Consider the following 16,882-nt stretch of genomic DNA (forward strand, 5'->3'; position numbering starts at 1 on the left):
GTGATACCTAGCAGCAGCACTAGATAAAGTCAACATTTTGTTAACCAGAGAAATGCCACTTGTCTTAATGCTATCCTGTGTTCTGAGGACATGTGAAAGTGAAGTACATTTTTTTCTTTTTATCCTGGAGCCACTTCAGGAGTCTTAAAAATTATGTGAGCTAAGTCTGGAGTGCAAAGGAGACACAACTGAGCAAACAAGGATGAACCATAGCAGAGGCTCAGGAATGCCTCCTACTCTCACCTGGCTCTGATAAGCTGTCCAGAATGAAGAAGACATGCATGTTCTTTTTATTGAGATAAGACCATTCTAGAGACAGCAACCTACTGGTCTCAGTAAGATGACCAACAAAACCAGTACTGGTTGTACACACCATGTTGAACTCAGCAGCATCTTCTTTCTTGCTTTTCATTCACTGACTCACACGTAGTCTGCCTGCTCAGATTGATGACTGATAAAACAACTTTCTTCACTCTTGGCAATAATAAACCTTCCCTGGATGTAAGAGATGACTGGAGATAACCGGTGGTTTTCAGGCATGTTCCTCTTAATTACAGGTCGGAGGTAAAACCAGTGCCCCTCCTCTCAAACTAAACAGGTAGTGCCCATAGCCACAGATGGCAAGGACAATGTTTGCAGGCTGGGCAATATCCAAACCTACAGAGTCTAAATCCTAACTGAAGCAAACACAGGCTACTGAGGTAACAAGTGTCTTAAAGGTGAAGTTACAAGACTTCTGCCTAAAAGGTTTCCAAGAGTAAGAATACAATGGGAAAAGCAGTTCAGGCACTTAACGGCCTCCACTTCACCATCACAAATGGAAAGGAGAAATGAAGACAAGACCAACACACAAACCTGCTCTACCCTCCTGCCAAAGTCACTGACAACATGCTAAAAAATCCAATCCCATTAACAGCAGTTGTGTGACAGGCAGAGATAAGAAAGTTACATCTTTCTGAGTGTTTTAAGAGTTATTACTGTAACATCAGCCATGAGAAATTCAGAGAACCATTTTAACGACTACTTCATAAAACACAAATTATGCAAAGAGGCAAATACATCAGATCTTCAAACCTGGTTTTTCATCAAGCAAACAAGAAGAGGTTCTCTATAATCCATGTTAACCAAAACAAATTATGTGAGTTTTGTATCTAGCCAGCACATTAAAAAATACTTCTTTAATTTTGACTGTTGCAATTTTGTTGTACAAAATATCTTATACACTAATTTAGTTTGCAGGTTTTAGTTGCCATAGAAGAGACTGTCAACCTCACCAAGCCTGCATTCCTTCTAACTCCTTTTTTGTTTTGTTTTGATGGGGAAATAATATTCTGCTGCCCTTGACTGAATGTGCAGAATTCAGTTTTCCATATTTGAACGGAAACATTGTGAAGAGGGATATAATTTATTTCCTAGTGCCACATGCTTCATATTTCCTGACAACTGTAGATTAAACTTCTTTCAAGGGTGATAATTAAAATTTTTATGAGCATATCTAATATTAAACAGCTACTAGCAGGTTATGGTGCCACGTCTGCTTAATGCACAGGGAAGAAAAGCAATAAAAATTAACTGTCAAAGCAGCAGCTTGATCTTCCCTGTCAGCTACCAAAATGCACTCTCAGTCATGAGACTCCCTCCCACACAGAGGTTACTAAATTTCTGTAACACAACAGTTTTCTGCATATTGTCCAAACATTACAAGAAAAAGAATAGAACAGAAGGCTTCAACATGAAGTGTTACAACCTTTATTACAACTAAGTTGTTAATCTAGACTGTAGCTTTGGGTAATAAATTGAACTGTTGAAAATGTAGGCAGAAGAATTAAGGGGTGCCTATTTTTAGCAAAATGAAGGAGTTTGACCAATGGTTGCACAGTCACTTTCTGCTGAATGCATGTAACAGGATTTTCTCCCTTTTTTTAGTGAGGTGCATTTCTTTATCTGGCTTGAGGCATGAAAATGGTTGGCACTACCAGGGTCCTCTTTTTTTAGTGGCAGTCAATACTCATATCAACTCAAAGCTGTCAGGGAAAACTGCAGCTTGGATTAAGCTATCTGTTGGAGGAAACATTTTTTTCTTTTCAAAACAAGGTACAAAAGATGCAAACAATAGGGTCTCAATCCCAAGAGAAATACGGAGTCCTTAACCTTATTTAATTAAATCATTAAAAATGCACTGGAAACCTTAGCCACAAAGGAACCTACTGTTCAAACAAAACAAAAATAATAAATCTTAAAACAGCTAATAGAAGCTGCATAGATTTTGCAGTCAGAATATTACATTAGTCATAGTAGCCTTAATGGAAATCTTTAAATTATGCATCACTCACAGAACAAGGTAAGCAGTCACAACTTATGAAATGCCAGAATTAAAATGGTCCCTTCAAATTCAATCATGCTGTACTCCGTAGAAATTCTGCATTAGTCAGTATTTCTGCACAGAACTAGTAACATACTCCTCAAACTTATTATGGAGAAATCACTTCACATACTATTATTTTAAAACTCTTCTTAAGTCTTCCACGCTACACTTTTTACATATCACTCACACACACACACACAAATACAAAGATGATTGTTCAATACACCAGAAAGACTGATAAACATCAACAGAAAGTAAGTCAAGATATATAACAACTTCAGAACTCAATGTTCACTAGTAAGAGGACATAATAAACAAAATACACCAAAAAATCAAATTCGGACTCCAAAGGCATGAATAACTGAACAGTACCCATCGCATTCCTGTAAAGGTGAAGGGATGAGTGAAAAAAGCAGGCTGTGTATCTCCTTCATATGCTCCGCAAAGCTTCAATGCATTAAGTTTTAAAAAGGTCTCATATTTGAATAAAATCTGTCACATTCTTGATATCATTCTGAAGGGAAAGACAGCTGAAAGCTACCCCAAGGAAGAGATTAAGCCTTTGTTCATGCTCAAGGCTTATTTCACTGCAGAAGGTTTGTCATTCCATAGGTAAGAAAGCTTGCAAGTACATCTAAAAGGGCTAAGGGCAGAGTCCCAAGAGTGAAGACTGAGTTCAGAAACAAACTTTTCATTTTCCCAGACCCTACCTCATCTTCAAGGAGATCCCAGACACCAGGAAAGAGTTATACAAGGTGAATGAAGTTTTGAAGTTCAAAACAGACTACAACAATCCATAAAGGTTCTGAAGAGCCCAATCAATTTGAGGACTTCAAGACAAAGTGTAGAAAAACAGATACCAGGTAGGTGAAAGATACAGAAGCTGAGTGCCAGTTTGGATGTCCTGGATTTGATTCTACAGCTGCTCTTGCCTAAAATTCCATAGGAAAATCCCTCTGGAGGGAAGAATTAAGTCACAGAGATTACTATGATACTTCACTGGGAAGTGGCAATGCAAAACTGGCAAAGTACAGAATGACATATTTAAGAATAGTCTCTTAGCAACCTTTTTGCTATGGAACTTTTTTCAGTAACTCAGTTTCTGCTTTTTCCAGATTTATGGCAGTCAAAATACTTGCCAGCAGTTTAAATCAAGGAGGATGGTTTCAAGACATGTCAGGGTAAAGGAAGTTATTTCTGTGTTCTAATACATTCAGGTGGCAGAGGTTTTATTTCCCCAAGAAAGAAGCAAATTAGCATTAGACAATTCTGGAAGCCTCTTTACATTGAAAACAGAGGTGGAAAGACACAAAGGGATCTCATCCATAAAGCCAGAGGGCTTCCTGGGGACTTCAACCTGAAGCATAACATGGTAATTGCAAACAATTTCCATTTCCTTCTTCAAACCAGCTTGTTGATTTGAAGCCATTAGAGCGTTGCTCATGCTGATGAAGTTTCCGATTCATAACCTGCTTGCCTGCTAACTCCGCTCAAGTTTTATTGCCAGTCACAATGATTCAAACACTTTCATAAAACCTTGCAAACATTAAAATCACTGTGTATAGAGAGTCCTAACATCCTGGCGAATTGAACCCTGAAGATTTATACATCAGTTTGCTTTTCCATGCACGTGTCCACAGTCTTAAAATACAAATCAGTTGAACAGATTCACAAGACAAACTTCAGCGCACATGGAATCACCCTCCCTCAGCATTCCTGGCCTCCAAATGAGAATACAAGGGAGAAATGGGATACCATAACTGCTTGCTTAGCAGTAAAACAGTCTCTTTACACATATCAAAGATCAATGCTGTAAACTTTTATGACAGTACTGTATATAGCTGCTAGCACAGGAAAGAAAAAATAACACAGTATTGCTTTGGGACACATTGACCAACTAACATAAACATACTCAAAGATAGAATTTTAATCTAATTTCTTGAAGAAGAAAATGAGAAAAATAAGTGAAGAGTTTATAAACGTGTTTAGCTTTGTATCACATTTAGTGGTTTTATAGAAATGAATTCAACTGGTAAAAAGATGGTATTTAGGCATGCTTTGAAAACAGTGTTAATGAGGAGGTGACTAGAATCAGCAACGTCACTTTAAGTGTCACTTTAACCAGAGATAAGACTGTTTTTGGCATCCAGCAGCTGTTGCTATTGTGATTAAAATTCATTATATTTGAAGCACCTTAAGTCCCCTCCCATGATAAACTTCTAATTAGCTAGCTCTAAACTATGACTCACAAATGTATTTCGATTAAAAAAATAACATTTTTCTGTGTGTACAGTGGAATTCAAATTTGCCAATGAAACAACTCACCATGGTTGCAAAGGGTATAGCTCTTGAAGCATGGTAATAGATGGCAATGAAGTTGATGAAGAAGGCAGTTCCACACACCATTGCTGGAATAAGGAAGGCTCCGATGAACATCTGCTTTATCCATCGCCTTCCTGTAAGAAGGGACATTTCAACGGGACTGGTAAGATACAGCACATTTAAAATAAAAAAAACAAAAAGATTATCAAGAACTCCAGAATTTACATATTTGACTACTTCTCCCACGAAAAGGTGAAAGAAGTAAGTAACAACATACTACATCAATACAAGAGCTAAGAGCAAACTAAGTTTTGGCTGACTCTGGTCACTCACAAGATGCAGCACATTAATCAATTTAGTGGACCAGGTGAAAAGAAGAAAAGGGATACAGTATGAGAACATTTCAGCTGAAGAACAGCATATGCTGACTAAGCTGGCCAAAGAACCTGGGGTGTGAAAGCTGAGGGTGCATGTAGCTGCACATGAGAAGAGACAGAGATAGCAGAGCTGGCCCTGTGCAGCACCTGCATTAGACAATGCTCTGAGAGCACGGGAGAGCTCAGCACTGCTCCCAGGAGAGCTCAGCACTGCAGCTACTTCCAGACAGCTCCTGTTTGGGGCTGCCCTGGTCCAAGCTGGACCCAGCCAACCCAGACACACCTTCAGGACGCATTAAGGAAATGGCTATCCCTGCTAAAAAGTAAATGCCACAGCATTTAACATACAGAAAAACTGGACTCTTGATATTTTCAACAACAGAAAAGGTAGAAAGAAAGTGATTTCTAAAGTCCAAGCATCAAGGGAACAGAACATCTGTTAGCAGTTATTACTAAGTTTAGAGCTCCCTGAGGAGATCAAAGAAATCCTTTTGGGCAACCCCTTAAAAATTTCCCCTATCTGTATTCCCTGTACTTTCTATGCTCTTAAAAACTGTCTACACTTATGCACTGTGATATTAATATGCAGTAAGTAAAAAATATTTTAAAAAGCGTATTTTTTTTCCAGACAATCATATGTATTTTCACCATGTACCCACATAAACAGCATTTCATTGTTTGATACATGTTTACCTGTAAAAAAAAAGCTTATCTGGCTCTACTACAGATCACAATACATTACAGTACAGCAACCCCTTTCTAACTAGATCTGGTTTTGTCCAAATTGCTAGGTTTATAAGCAAGCCACATGAAAATAAACTTCTAACCTCCAAACTCAAAGTAGAGTTGAGATTGAACATTAACAGGTATATCATGCTAAAAAGATACAAATTTTCTTTTGTGAACTTACCAGAATTATTTTTTTAAGCACTCTAGAAGATAATAGATATTGATTATTCTTTTATTGCAGCATAGGGAATGGATGAAGCTAGTGCACTGCAAGAATCTAACTGGTCATAACTCAGAGGCATAGTGGAGAGCATTTGAAGACAGCCTGTTCAAATCTTCTGTCAATTTTACTTGGCTTCTGCTCTCTACTGATGCTCATTTTGATTTGCTAAGTATAAAGCAGAGCATATACTGGAAAGCAGAACAACTTTCTTTAAAAGATGATATAAATAGTTTTCCCATCTGCAATTCATGGTCTAGTAAATAATCTATATTTGTCCTTTTTGTGTTAGCCTAACATAACCCCCCTAGTACATAAGAAGAGGACCATGTAGGAATCATCTGGAGAAGATGACATGAGCTGTTTAACAACATGTTGCACAAAAGAGAAAGGCTTTTGTACTCTGCAGATGTCATGAGCCAAAAATTATATACAAGAGTATAACAAGCAATTTGGAAGTCACAACTATTAACAGCTCTTTAGCTCTTTTAAATTAACCTAAGACTTCAGTTAGCTTTTTAGAAAGCATAGCCAGTACTGACTGAGTAGATAATATGAAAGTTAAATATACCCAAAATATTTCCTGTTTATTAGGAATCTAATGGATTCCATCTGACTCCATGGGGACTCTTCTATATTGGTACAAATCAGAAAATAATAACTTCTTCATTTAACAATGCAATGAAAATGCTGAAACATGAAAACAATTTACCTCCTTGTCTAGCATAAAGGCTTCCTCCAAAATATCCATTCACTGGTGATGTTGCAGCATAAACAAATATAGCTGTACTAAGCATTGATCCTCTCCTACAAGAAGGGATGTTTTTGGTAAATGACATAATGACATACAAAACCAAACATAATTAGAGCAAAAAACTCCTGTATTTTTAGCAGAAGCAGTTATTTAATATTTTTATTTAATATAAATATTTAGAAGTGCTTGAACTGTAAAATCTGTGTAAGAATCAGAACTTTTTGTACACAAGGCTTTGGCCAAGTCTAATTCAATGTGGGAAAGAGAGTTTTGATATACTACAGTCTTTCTTAACATGCGTTTATTTTAACTGGAGTACAGACTCTCACCTCTGATAAATATACCCTGACATTTGGATGTGTGTACTTTGTGCATAAATAACTATTTACATGACATCCATTAAGTGTAAAATTCAACTGCAGATAAAATGTCAAAAGGCCAGTATTAACAAAAATATACTAAGATTGTGAATAATGTTTCTGCCATCCCCCAGAAATTAACTTTTAAGATGGAAAGTGCTCATCTGGCAGAAAATTAGATTTAGAAACTATAAATACTATAATGAAGTCACAAATCAGCATTAAGTAGTGCAATCAGAAGAGCTTAGTAATTTTTAAATGTCACCCCATTAAATGTTGGACTACTAATTTTGGCATAATTTTTCTGAAATTTTACAAGCAAAGCTAATAATTTAAAATCAAAGAAGCCATTTCCAAATACATTTTAAAAGATCACATCTAAGAATAGGAAGATATAAATGTTATTCATTAATAGAATTGTTTCCCCACATCCCTCTGCTATTCTTCGACAGCAAATAGCAGTAGGTTTTCAGCTGACTTACTGTACTTTCTTCTAATTAGTTGCTCTCAGAGATTCTAGTTACTGTCATTCTGGTTTTTGAGGAACCATTCCTGGATGCCTGCTGCACTCAAAGAAGCAATCTTTAGCACTTAAGCTTCCATGACAGCATGACCAAAGCAAATATACCTGCTGGTCACACATACTGAAGGACTGTTTTACCAATATTTGTTTTTTAAAAACTGCTCGTAACTTAATACAATTTAGAAACACATGCAAAACCCCCAAGAGCAGGCACAGTCTGAAATGGCACTGCCACTGTGTAAATCCAGACTACCAGTAAAAACACCAGACTTGGTGCTATTTTCCTAAATTGTCTGCACCACATTTGGTCCATTGTTCCACTACACACCCAGAATTAAATTCACTTTGAAAGTGACAGAAAGGTTTATTGCAATAAAAGACTAGCTGCGCATGTCTTTTAAAAAAATACTGTTCTGATACATTTTGCAACTGACATGACTAGCCTACAGCCTCCCTACAGGGCACACACATTCTGAAATGGTTTCATTTTGTTCTCTGAAGGGCTGATATGCTGCACAATTAAAAGTGTGCATGTATGCTTGTCCAGAAATAACCATGAGACAAAGGAGGGGAATAACACCCTATGGAAAACGAAAATATGCCAAGATTCTGGTACTACAGAGTGGCTTTTTAAACACCGGTAAAAGGCCACTAAATTGAAAAGCAAGAGTTCCCTCCAGCGGCACATCAGAAGTATTACAACTTGCTAAAATCAAGTTACAGGTGATACAGATCAAAGTTTAGTCACTGCTTAAAACAAATCACTTGCAAAAACCCAAAAAACCCAAACACAAGCCAATAATTCCCTCCAATACCCAAAACACAATCACTACAGAAGCAGATGAAGCCCACCTAGTAACCCAAAAATCTCAATCAAATTAAGAGGTAAAGGAAGAAAACAGGTGAACTACAAGTAGTGTGTTAAATTTAAACTTGAGTATTGTTTCTTTTTTTTAATGGATTCTTTCCAGTCAGGACCTATTTCTGGGGATTTTACACCAGCACAGGCTAAGCACAATGTGTTCAAAAGAACTTAAAGAATTACATTTTCATTCCCAAGCAGACTTGTGATAAGACTGACTTAATACTGACTTGTCAGCAGAAAACAGGACTATTCACAACAGAGCACACTCTTATTTCAGTCTTCACAGGACATGATGGGGAAATAGGGCCAGAAATATACTAACATCTTATCACTCTGGATGAAACCAGGAGTGAAATATGTACCTTTGAATACATATAATTCCCATATTATCTGCTAGTGATCCTGCAAAACAACAAACTAGTTTCAAAATAAATCATTCAAAAAGCAAGCACTAAAAGAGAAAATCAAAGGAGACTAATGTGGTAACGGTAGGACAAAGTTTCATTACAAATTAAAAGAGCACTTCTTAATACTACATCTGATCTACAGATTACTACTCAAGACTCTCAAACACTTTTTTTCAGGCCAGTTAGAAAAACAATTTTTGTAATTATTTTGTTCACTTAAACATTTATATATGGAAGACATGGCACAATTATACTTACTCTGTGTATAAATCTTCTATCATTGCAACAATAATAACTATAAGAGACACAGCAAAAATTTGACAGCCAGACCCAATAAGCGATGAAAATATTAGAGGATGACTGGATGGTCTAAACACATCTCCATGGACCTGCTTCCACCCATACTCATCACCTAGATCTCTGTCCTGGGAACAACAACAACAAATTTTAAGTCTAGTCATGACAATTAAAGACAAACACAAAAGCTACATAAAAACAAAAGGTCTGATTTAATAAAGCAACTTCAAGTGAAATGTGTCTTCTCTTCTAAATGCATCAAATTGAAAAGTTTACTTTTCAGATGCTTATGAAAAACTACTACCTGAATGTATGACACAATAAAATCTATTAGAATCCCTCCCTGTCCCTAAAACCTCTGAGGTGCTTAGGAGTACATCAGGCTTCTACTACAAAGTCAGAATGGACCTAGTTAATCCTAAGGTTGGATATGAACATTAGCACAGTGACTAGAGAGAGATTTTTGGGTCGCAACCTAGAAGCATGTTATAAAGAAAACCAGTAACACTTCCAAGACACACAAAAGGCATTTTCTGTCCAATTGAAGAAAGCCATTCAGAGCTGCTAACACAACGAATGTACAACAAGAAAACAATAAGCCTTAAAAAAGGAGTTTTTAAAGCATGGATGCAGGTCTTACCATATCATCCATTTCTTCCTCCTTGCTGTATCTTGCATAATCTTTTCGCAAAGTTCTCATTAATATCATAGACACCAGGCCAACCAGAAAGATCACCATCATAAAAGAATTGAAAATTGAAAACCAGTGAATCTACAAAAAGAAAACACACCCATAACATTTAGAACTGTAAATGTGTTTCAGAGTGTTCCAATAAGGATAAATTGTTGCCTATAAGGACAGCCTGTCAGCACTAGCTAAGTAACAATAAACCATACTGTAAGCAACATTATATCTTCAGAGAGTGACACTAAAACTGGCCTGTGAAACACCACACATAAACCTTTTTATCAGCCAGCCTTGCTCAGGACCAAGTTATCACAACTTAGATAAGCAGCAGCAAAGTTTGAACAACTGGCTGTGCATGCTCCCTTGGTAAGCAAAAGGCAACACGATGTACTGCTGCCTTCCTAGAGAAGACGTTCAAGTAGCGAAGCCAAAGGAATTACTGCTCTGCACAGGATGAAAATGTGCAGCAACAATACTTTTGCTCTCAAAAGCATATACTTCTGGTTTTCACTGAGCTCCAAACAGAATGCAAAGTCTCTACTTTCAGAAAGCAGCACAGCTCAGTACACTGCCCTTAAGGAGATTACAACCACAGATTTAAACACAACTGATAGTGCCACAACTGATAACTGGTTTAGTTAATGCTTTTTGCTCTGCATTTACTTCACAAAGAAGTGTACCAATGGCCAACTGCACTTGTTCAGCTTACACAGTTGCACAGTCCTGTCCCTGAAGCTTCACTGCTTCTGCTCACCTGAATATATTTTCTTGAACTATACTGTACTTTCTGCAAGCTTGAAGCTCGCCTGCACATTTATTGAAGCACTAGAAAAACAGAGGTATCCTATTTTAGCAGCCACACTACCACTTAAACAATAGTCAGACCTCCCTGCTTTATTGTCCCAGAGCACCTGGAAAATCTGAAAATTCAAGGATGTAATCCAAAAATTGCATGACATCTAAACTAATGAAACCATTGTAAAGGGATGTATTGTAAGGCTTAGAACAATACATACTCTGTGCTGAAAGAAAGATGGGTCAAGATACTTGTCAAATCGGTCTTCAAACTTCACATCTGATTTCTTCCATTTCACCTGAAGAGAGAAATGTTTATATTTTAAAAGTTCCTTACAGTATTATTAGCTATACTCACATGCAGAAACCCAGAACACATATTAAAAATCATCCACTTTAGATGTCTTCTTCAATATGAATGGGATTTGGCTAAAAACAATGGAATGATGTTCTTAAAGACTGGCATCTACAAATCAGGCATAGAATGAACACCAGCCTCCTCTCCTCATGGATCTAATCTTGAACAAGGAAGTATCAGTCTTGCACTACCTCAGTTCTGTTTCTGTGAGGTTAACCAAAGATACAGATTTGTAGTTGTCAAATACCACAAACCTTTTTCATGATTATAGAATCTATATAATGTGTATATATATATATATGTATGTATACACACACACATACATGTAATTACTATGAATCTAGACACTTCAATTTCCAATAAATTACTCTGAAACCAACTGGAAAAGTATGTGATTATGGACAGACTATCACAGGGTAACAGCATATTACAGCTGTCAGCTCTTCACCAGCTGCAGAGAGGACTGCTTTTGATTTGGAAAATGTAATTGCATTAATGAACTATATGGTGCTAATCTGGTAGCACAAAGTATTTTTGTCAACTTTTGCAAGACTGCATTTAAAAATTAAAACAATTTTACAAACTAAATACACGCCTACCTGAAAATCTTTTTCAAAAGCATGCCAAAAATTACCAGGATATTTAGTGATATTGAAACAAATGCAGCCCCCTTGTACATACCTATTTTAAAATTCCTGAGACGGAACTATCCCTTCCAAAAGCTGTTCTCTTACTGAGTATAGAAGAAAGCATATAAATGTAGATTGAACATCCAAATCACTTTAGTTTCCCACTAAAACACTTTTCTGCACATTACAGAAGATCCAGTTTGCTTGGAGTACTTCAATAATCTTAATTTTACATTCGTTATTAGTAAATCTACCAAGGTTTTTCAGCAACAAAAGAGAATAATTGAAGGAGTGAAGATGCATCTTCCTCTAACACAGCCCAGCATATCAGTACATATTGTAGTACACAAGTACCTTTTTTTGAGTTATTTCACCATGTAGAATTTCTTATTACATGTGCATCACCAAATTACTTACTGAATATGACATTTGGATTTTTGTGTTTGGTACCAATTTAACCTTTCCTTCACTGGTCAGATTGACATCTACAATTCTATTTCCGTTGAAACCAATTTCAAGTTTTTTGTAAGTCCAAAGGTAATAATCTTCTCCATTTTCATCTGCTTCTCCAACAATCCCTGCATAGAAAACAAGTGCAAGCATCTATTACAGGTATGCTTCTCAGATATTTTGCATTTACTTTTTAAAAACATGCATTACAAAGTTTTGCCAGCTGAAAAAGCAACATAAACAAAGAGGACACAGAAGACCATATACTTTTCAACTCTAATATCTGGACTCCACTTTCAATCCATGGGTCACTGAAAGAAGCATTTTGTAATGGCATTAAAAGAAAAAGCTTGCAGCTACAAACACTGTAGAAGACCCAACAACAGTGCCTCTACTTTTATTTGCAATTCTTACCAGATAAATAACTAGCTAAATAGAGATTCATTTTTCCTAGCAGAACTTAGCCAAGACCTCTATAATTTCCCATCTTCCAACTATCTATTCGCTCATTTTTCTTCCTCTTAAGAGTTTTACTTTTTCTCTGTAATCCTCATTAGTTTACTTCCCAACACATGCTTCTTACTCTCGTTTGCACACAAGTTTCCAATGCTTGCCAAAAATGTGGTTTTTTATTAGGAAGAAATTCTTTACTGTGAGAATGGTACAGGTTGCAGGTTGCCTAAGAGAAGTTGTGGCTGTACCATAGTGAGCGTTATGTTCTCTTCCATCTCAAACCATCCAAACCATTCTATGATCAAGTTCTTAATTTTCAATAAGTTAGTGCAAAATGTCTCATCTGCCACAGAATAATTCCAGAGACTGTGCTATGCTGAGCAAAACCAAAGGGTTTAACAGTCAACAAGTTCCCAGGCTGTGTCACCTTTGATGTCAAGATCAAAGATCGCATACAAGATGTACAAAATGGAAAGTCACAAAAAAGCAGCAGTCAAGATACACAAGGCTGAGGGGAATGGAGGAACAAGTACGTGAAGGATGTGGAAAAGGCTATTACAAGCACCAGGTATATGAAGGAAGGGCCTTTGTGCATCACCTATGTTTTTTTAATTTTCAAGGTGGTATTTTTCTGTCAAGTTTTTCACTCATGCTTGTTTGTCAGGATTGCCTTGTATATGCCATCTACACAAAACATATGCCAGTTTGTGCCTCCACCATATAGCCTGGCACCTGCCATGCCATCTGTTCCCATGGTAGTATCTAGAACCATGACAATATAGACTTCTAAACTACTTAAAGGACTGATTAAACTACTTAAAGGAGTGATTCTGATTAATCACTCACTGAAGGAATGAACTAACCCAGTGCTTCACATAGCTAGGGAATGTTCTGAAACAATTAAGCCTAGTCTCTCTCTCCACTGTGGGACAGCAATTCAGGAAAAAATATTAAATGGAATATTTTTTTCTGAATGCACTTAGAAAGATCTTGTTGCCTTTTTCAGATTAGAAAATAGTGTAAACCTTCCAGAGCCCTCAAACAGCAGTTTGATGTCATTACCTTCCGTTATCAGCAGCTAAGAAAGGTTAATTTATGCCTAGTCTCTACTGAAAATAGAGTAGTCCTTACAGGGCTTGAGGACTTCCAGGGTGAATTTTAAGAATTAGTGTTTCTGCATATGCCTGGAAGCAGTAAGCCTTAGCAAGGTGGAAAATCATAAAGAACATGAAGGATGAACTTAACTAATGTTTGCCAGGAGACAGGAGGAGTGCCATGAATGCATCTGGTGGAGCCCAGGGAAGTGAAAGGTCTGCTTTAAGAACAGAATTAAAGAGAAGTTGCCTGGAATTCTAAGCAAACATTAGCACCATCTGAATCCTTTTCTTTTACACTCTTCACAGAAAACTTTATTTTGGTAGCACTAAAAAAGGATTCCAGCTTTCTACATTTAGGGAACAAAATTTTGGTTTAATCCAACTACAAAATGTGAAGCCACAATGAAAAAAAACAGGATATTGGGTCATACAGTATATACAGTACATGCTGGCCAGCAAGGTTCTCAAGATAGGTAATCCAAATAAAGTGGATCAAGATGAGAGCCTTCACACAGTAACCAAAAAAGTCATTCAGCACAAGCTATTTTTAATGCAAGCTGAGGGTAACCAGTTCTGGACACTACCCTCATGAAACCAAAAAAACCTTTCTCAGTATTCAGAGTATTTCAGAGATGCCATCATAACTACTTCAGATCTTACACCCATGTATCTTAAACAGTCCTAACAGTTTCCTTCATTATAATTACTGAAATTTAGTAACCATTAAATAGTTACAGCTATGCAACAACAATCAAGCAAAAGATATTTGCTTTCTTCAGTGTCTGTACATGCCACCACATTAGGTGGTACTAGACAAGTTACACAACGCACTCAAAGGCACCAGCAAGCTGGCAGAGGCATGTGTACAGCATCATTCATGCCATATTCATAACAGAAATACTTAAAATAAAAACTGTTCAGTTACCAGCAAGTCTCAGTGCTTTAAGTTTTAAGCAGCACTCAGAACCTGAAACATTTCTGTTGCTGAACAGACCCAGGAAAACCAAAATTACTGCAGATAAGCTATATTCCCAGTTTTCTCCACTGTACTGGGAACACAAAGGTCCAAAATACTAATTCAGATTTGCAGATAAACTCTTCTGATTGGTTCAGGTGCATCCACTCCTTTCTCAGCCCCCCACCAAGAACTCAATTAATTTTTTGAATAAAAGGCTAATATTGACCAACCTGCAGTCCTGCTACTTTCACCTAACCTGCAGGAGACAAAGACCAAAACTGTCAGCACCACTTGCCTTCACACCTGATGTCAGATTATATCCTTACATAATATTACCTGTACTTGTGATCCTGCAGTCCCCATTATGTAGCACAGTTTGAGATCCTGGTTCCAAACTATCAAAAGCAGCTTCTTAGTATCTTAGAAAGATGATACCTATATTCTACATGTTTTCTAGTTGACTTCTTGTGCATAAAAAGCATACTGGGAAACATTAAAAACACTCAATCACAGGAAAACAGATTTTTTTTTAGCTGAGAGCATAAAATTTGTGATGTATAGAAGATTTAGTAGGTATGTTTGTTTTTTGGCATTTTGGATGATGAAACATGACCAGAAAAATAAATTCCAAAAATGAAAGCCTCCAAGACTTGTTAGCCACACAGGATTCCAAAGAAGTCAGCTCAGCATCCATCATCCCCGGGCAATTCAAACCCTACATACCTGCCACTAGTCTAGAAAAATAATTCACTGGTCTTTTGCTGAAAGGCCAAAGCCATAAAAAATATTGTAGCAACAACTGTCACTCATGCATGCTTTTAAAAAGCCTACCAGCAATTGCACAAGCAGTACAGTAAAGGTCACACAGAGTAATCCAGGTCTACTCCAAGCCTGGCTATAAAGCCATTGCACACAATAAACCAATCAGCTGAAAAGAACAAAATCAATACTTAAGTACTTCTCTTCAGGCATTATAATGGTATCTCTTAAAAACAGACACATTAAAACAAACCCAGACCTTCCTGACAACCAGATAAATAATAAATAAATAAAGTGTTAATATTTCTGCCATGTTCATCTGACAGATATCTTCTAAAACAAATTAAAATAAGAAAGAGCTAAAAAAAAGCACCCTTTGTCAAAATGAATTAATGATGGATACCATTATTCATACCAGCTATCAATGAACTTTTCTTGCATGACTTGAACTGCATTTCTGTAGGTGTTATGGGACTTGGTTTAGTTTGGGCAGGTTTACCTCCTCCATGGAACACAGGCAACAAAGAGCTTATGGCTGTTTCTCATTTCCTTTCAGTTTATATATCTACAACAGGGAGATTAGGCCTTGGAGAGTTTGGTTGATTGCTATCAGTGCAAAGTGCAATCTGCAGAGCACTCCTTACTAGGTATGTGATCACAGGTTGTGAGGGAGCAACAAAACACAGAGACCTTAGGAGACAATGGCAATAAAGATACACACATTTTTATTCAAGACACAAGCACTTCTAAACCCAGGTAAATAATACACAGCAAGAGAAATTCTGAAAACTGTAAAAGAGTAAGTAAAATAAATCACAGACAACAAAGCAACACCGTTAACAGCCACTAAATTACCACAAAATTAAACAAAACAGTTTTTACATGAGTAATAAAGAAAAGTAGCAAAATAAAGTTTCAACTCTCAAATAAGCTTGTTATTCATGATCACAATAACATGGCCCTTACAAGTAACCTACCTAATTACCACCTACTTGAACATCTGAACAAATTTAAACCTAAGAACTTACTGTTATTAAATCAGGACTTCAGAAACAAAATAGCTTTTCACTGTTTTTGTATTTCACTAGTACAGACATCTTACTGTTCTTTCAATGCAATAAGCCTTCAACTTATTTCACACAGAATTTATTAGGTTGGAAAAGACCACTGAGATCATTGAGTCCAACCTATGACCCAACACTATCTTGTCAACTAGACCATGGCACTGAGTGTCACATCCAGCTTTCCTTAGACACCTCCAGGGATGGTGACTCCAACACCTCCAAAGTCTAATCACCCTTTCTGTGAAGAAATGCTTCCTAATGTTCAACCTAACCTTCCCACGGTGCAGCTTATGTCCTCTATTACTTTACTTCATATTCTTGTGAATTTGATTTTCATGTAAGTTTCTTGTGAAATTCTTGTAACAAAGCTCAGTCATTAAATGACTCCATGAAACCCACTAGTACAGGACTTG

At 36.9% G+C, this 16,882-nt stretch overlaps 1 protein-coding gene across 1 annotated transcript in view; it reads right to left on the bottom strand.

Moving 5' to 3' along the window:
• TM9SF3 (transmembrane 9 superfamily member 3) overlaps window positions 1-16,882 on the bottom strand; it is a 39,607-nt gene that overhangs the window by 12,010 nt on the left and 10,715 nt on the right. Inside the window, exons 4-9 of the mRNA XM_030950763.1 lie at window positions 12,106-12,266; window positions 10,923-11,000; window positions 9,859-9,990; window positions 9,180-9,346; window positions 6,726-6,820; window positions 4,691-4,821 (exon numbers count right to left, since the gene is read on the bottom strand). Of these exons, the coding sequence (XP_030806623.1) occupies window positions 4,691-4,821; window positions 6,726-6,820; window positions 9,180-9,346; window positions 9,859-9,990; window positions 10,923-11,000; window positions 12,106-12,266 (764 nt within the window). The remainder of the gene's footprint in view (window positions 1-4,690; window positions 4,822-6,725; window positions 6,821-9,179; window positions 9,347-9,858; window positions 9,991-10,922; window positions 11,001-12,105; window positions 12,267-16,882) is intronic.

The sequence above is a fragment of the Camarhynchus parvulus genome, chromosome 6 (assembly GCF_901933205.1).
Source record: "Camarhynchus parvulus chromosome 6, STF_HiC, whole genome shotgun sequence".
Classification (NCBI taxonomy): Eukaryota; Metazoa; Chordata; class Aves; order Passeriformes; family Thraupidae; genus Camarhynchus; species Camarhynchus parvulus.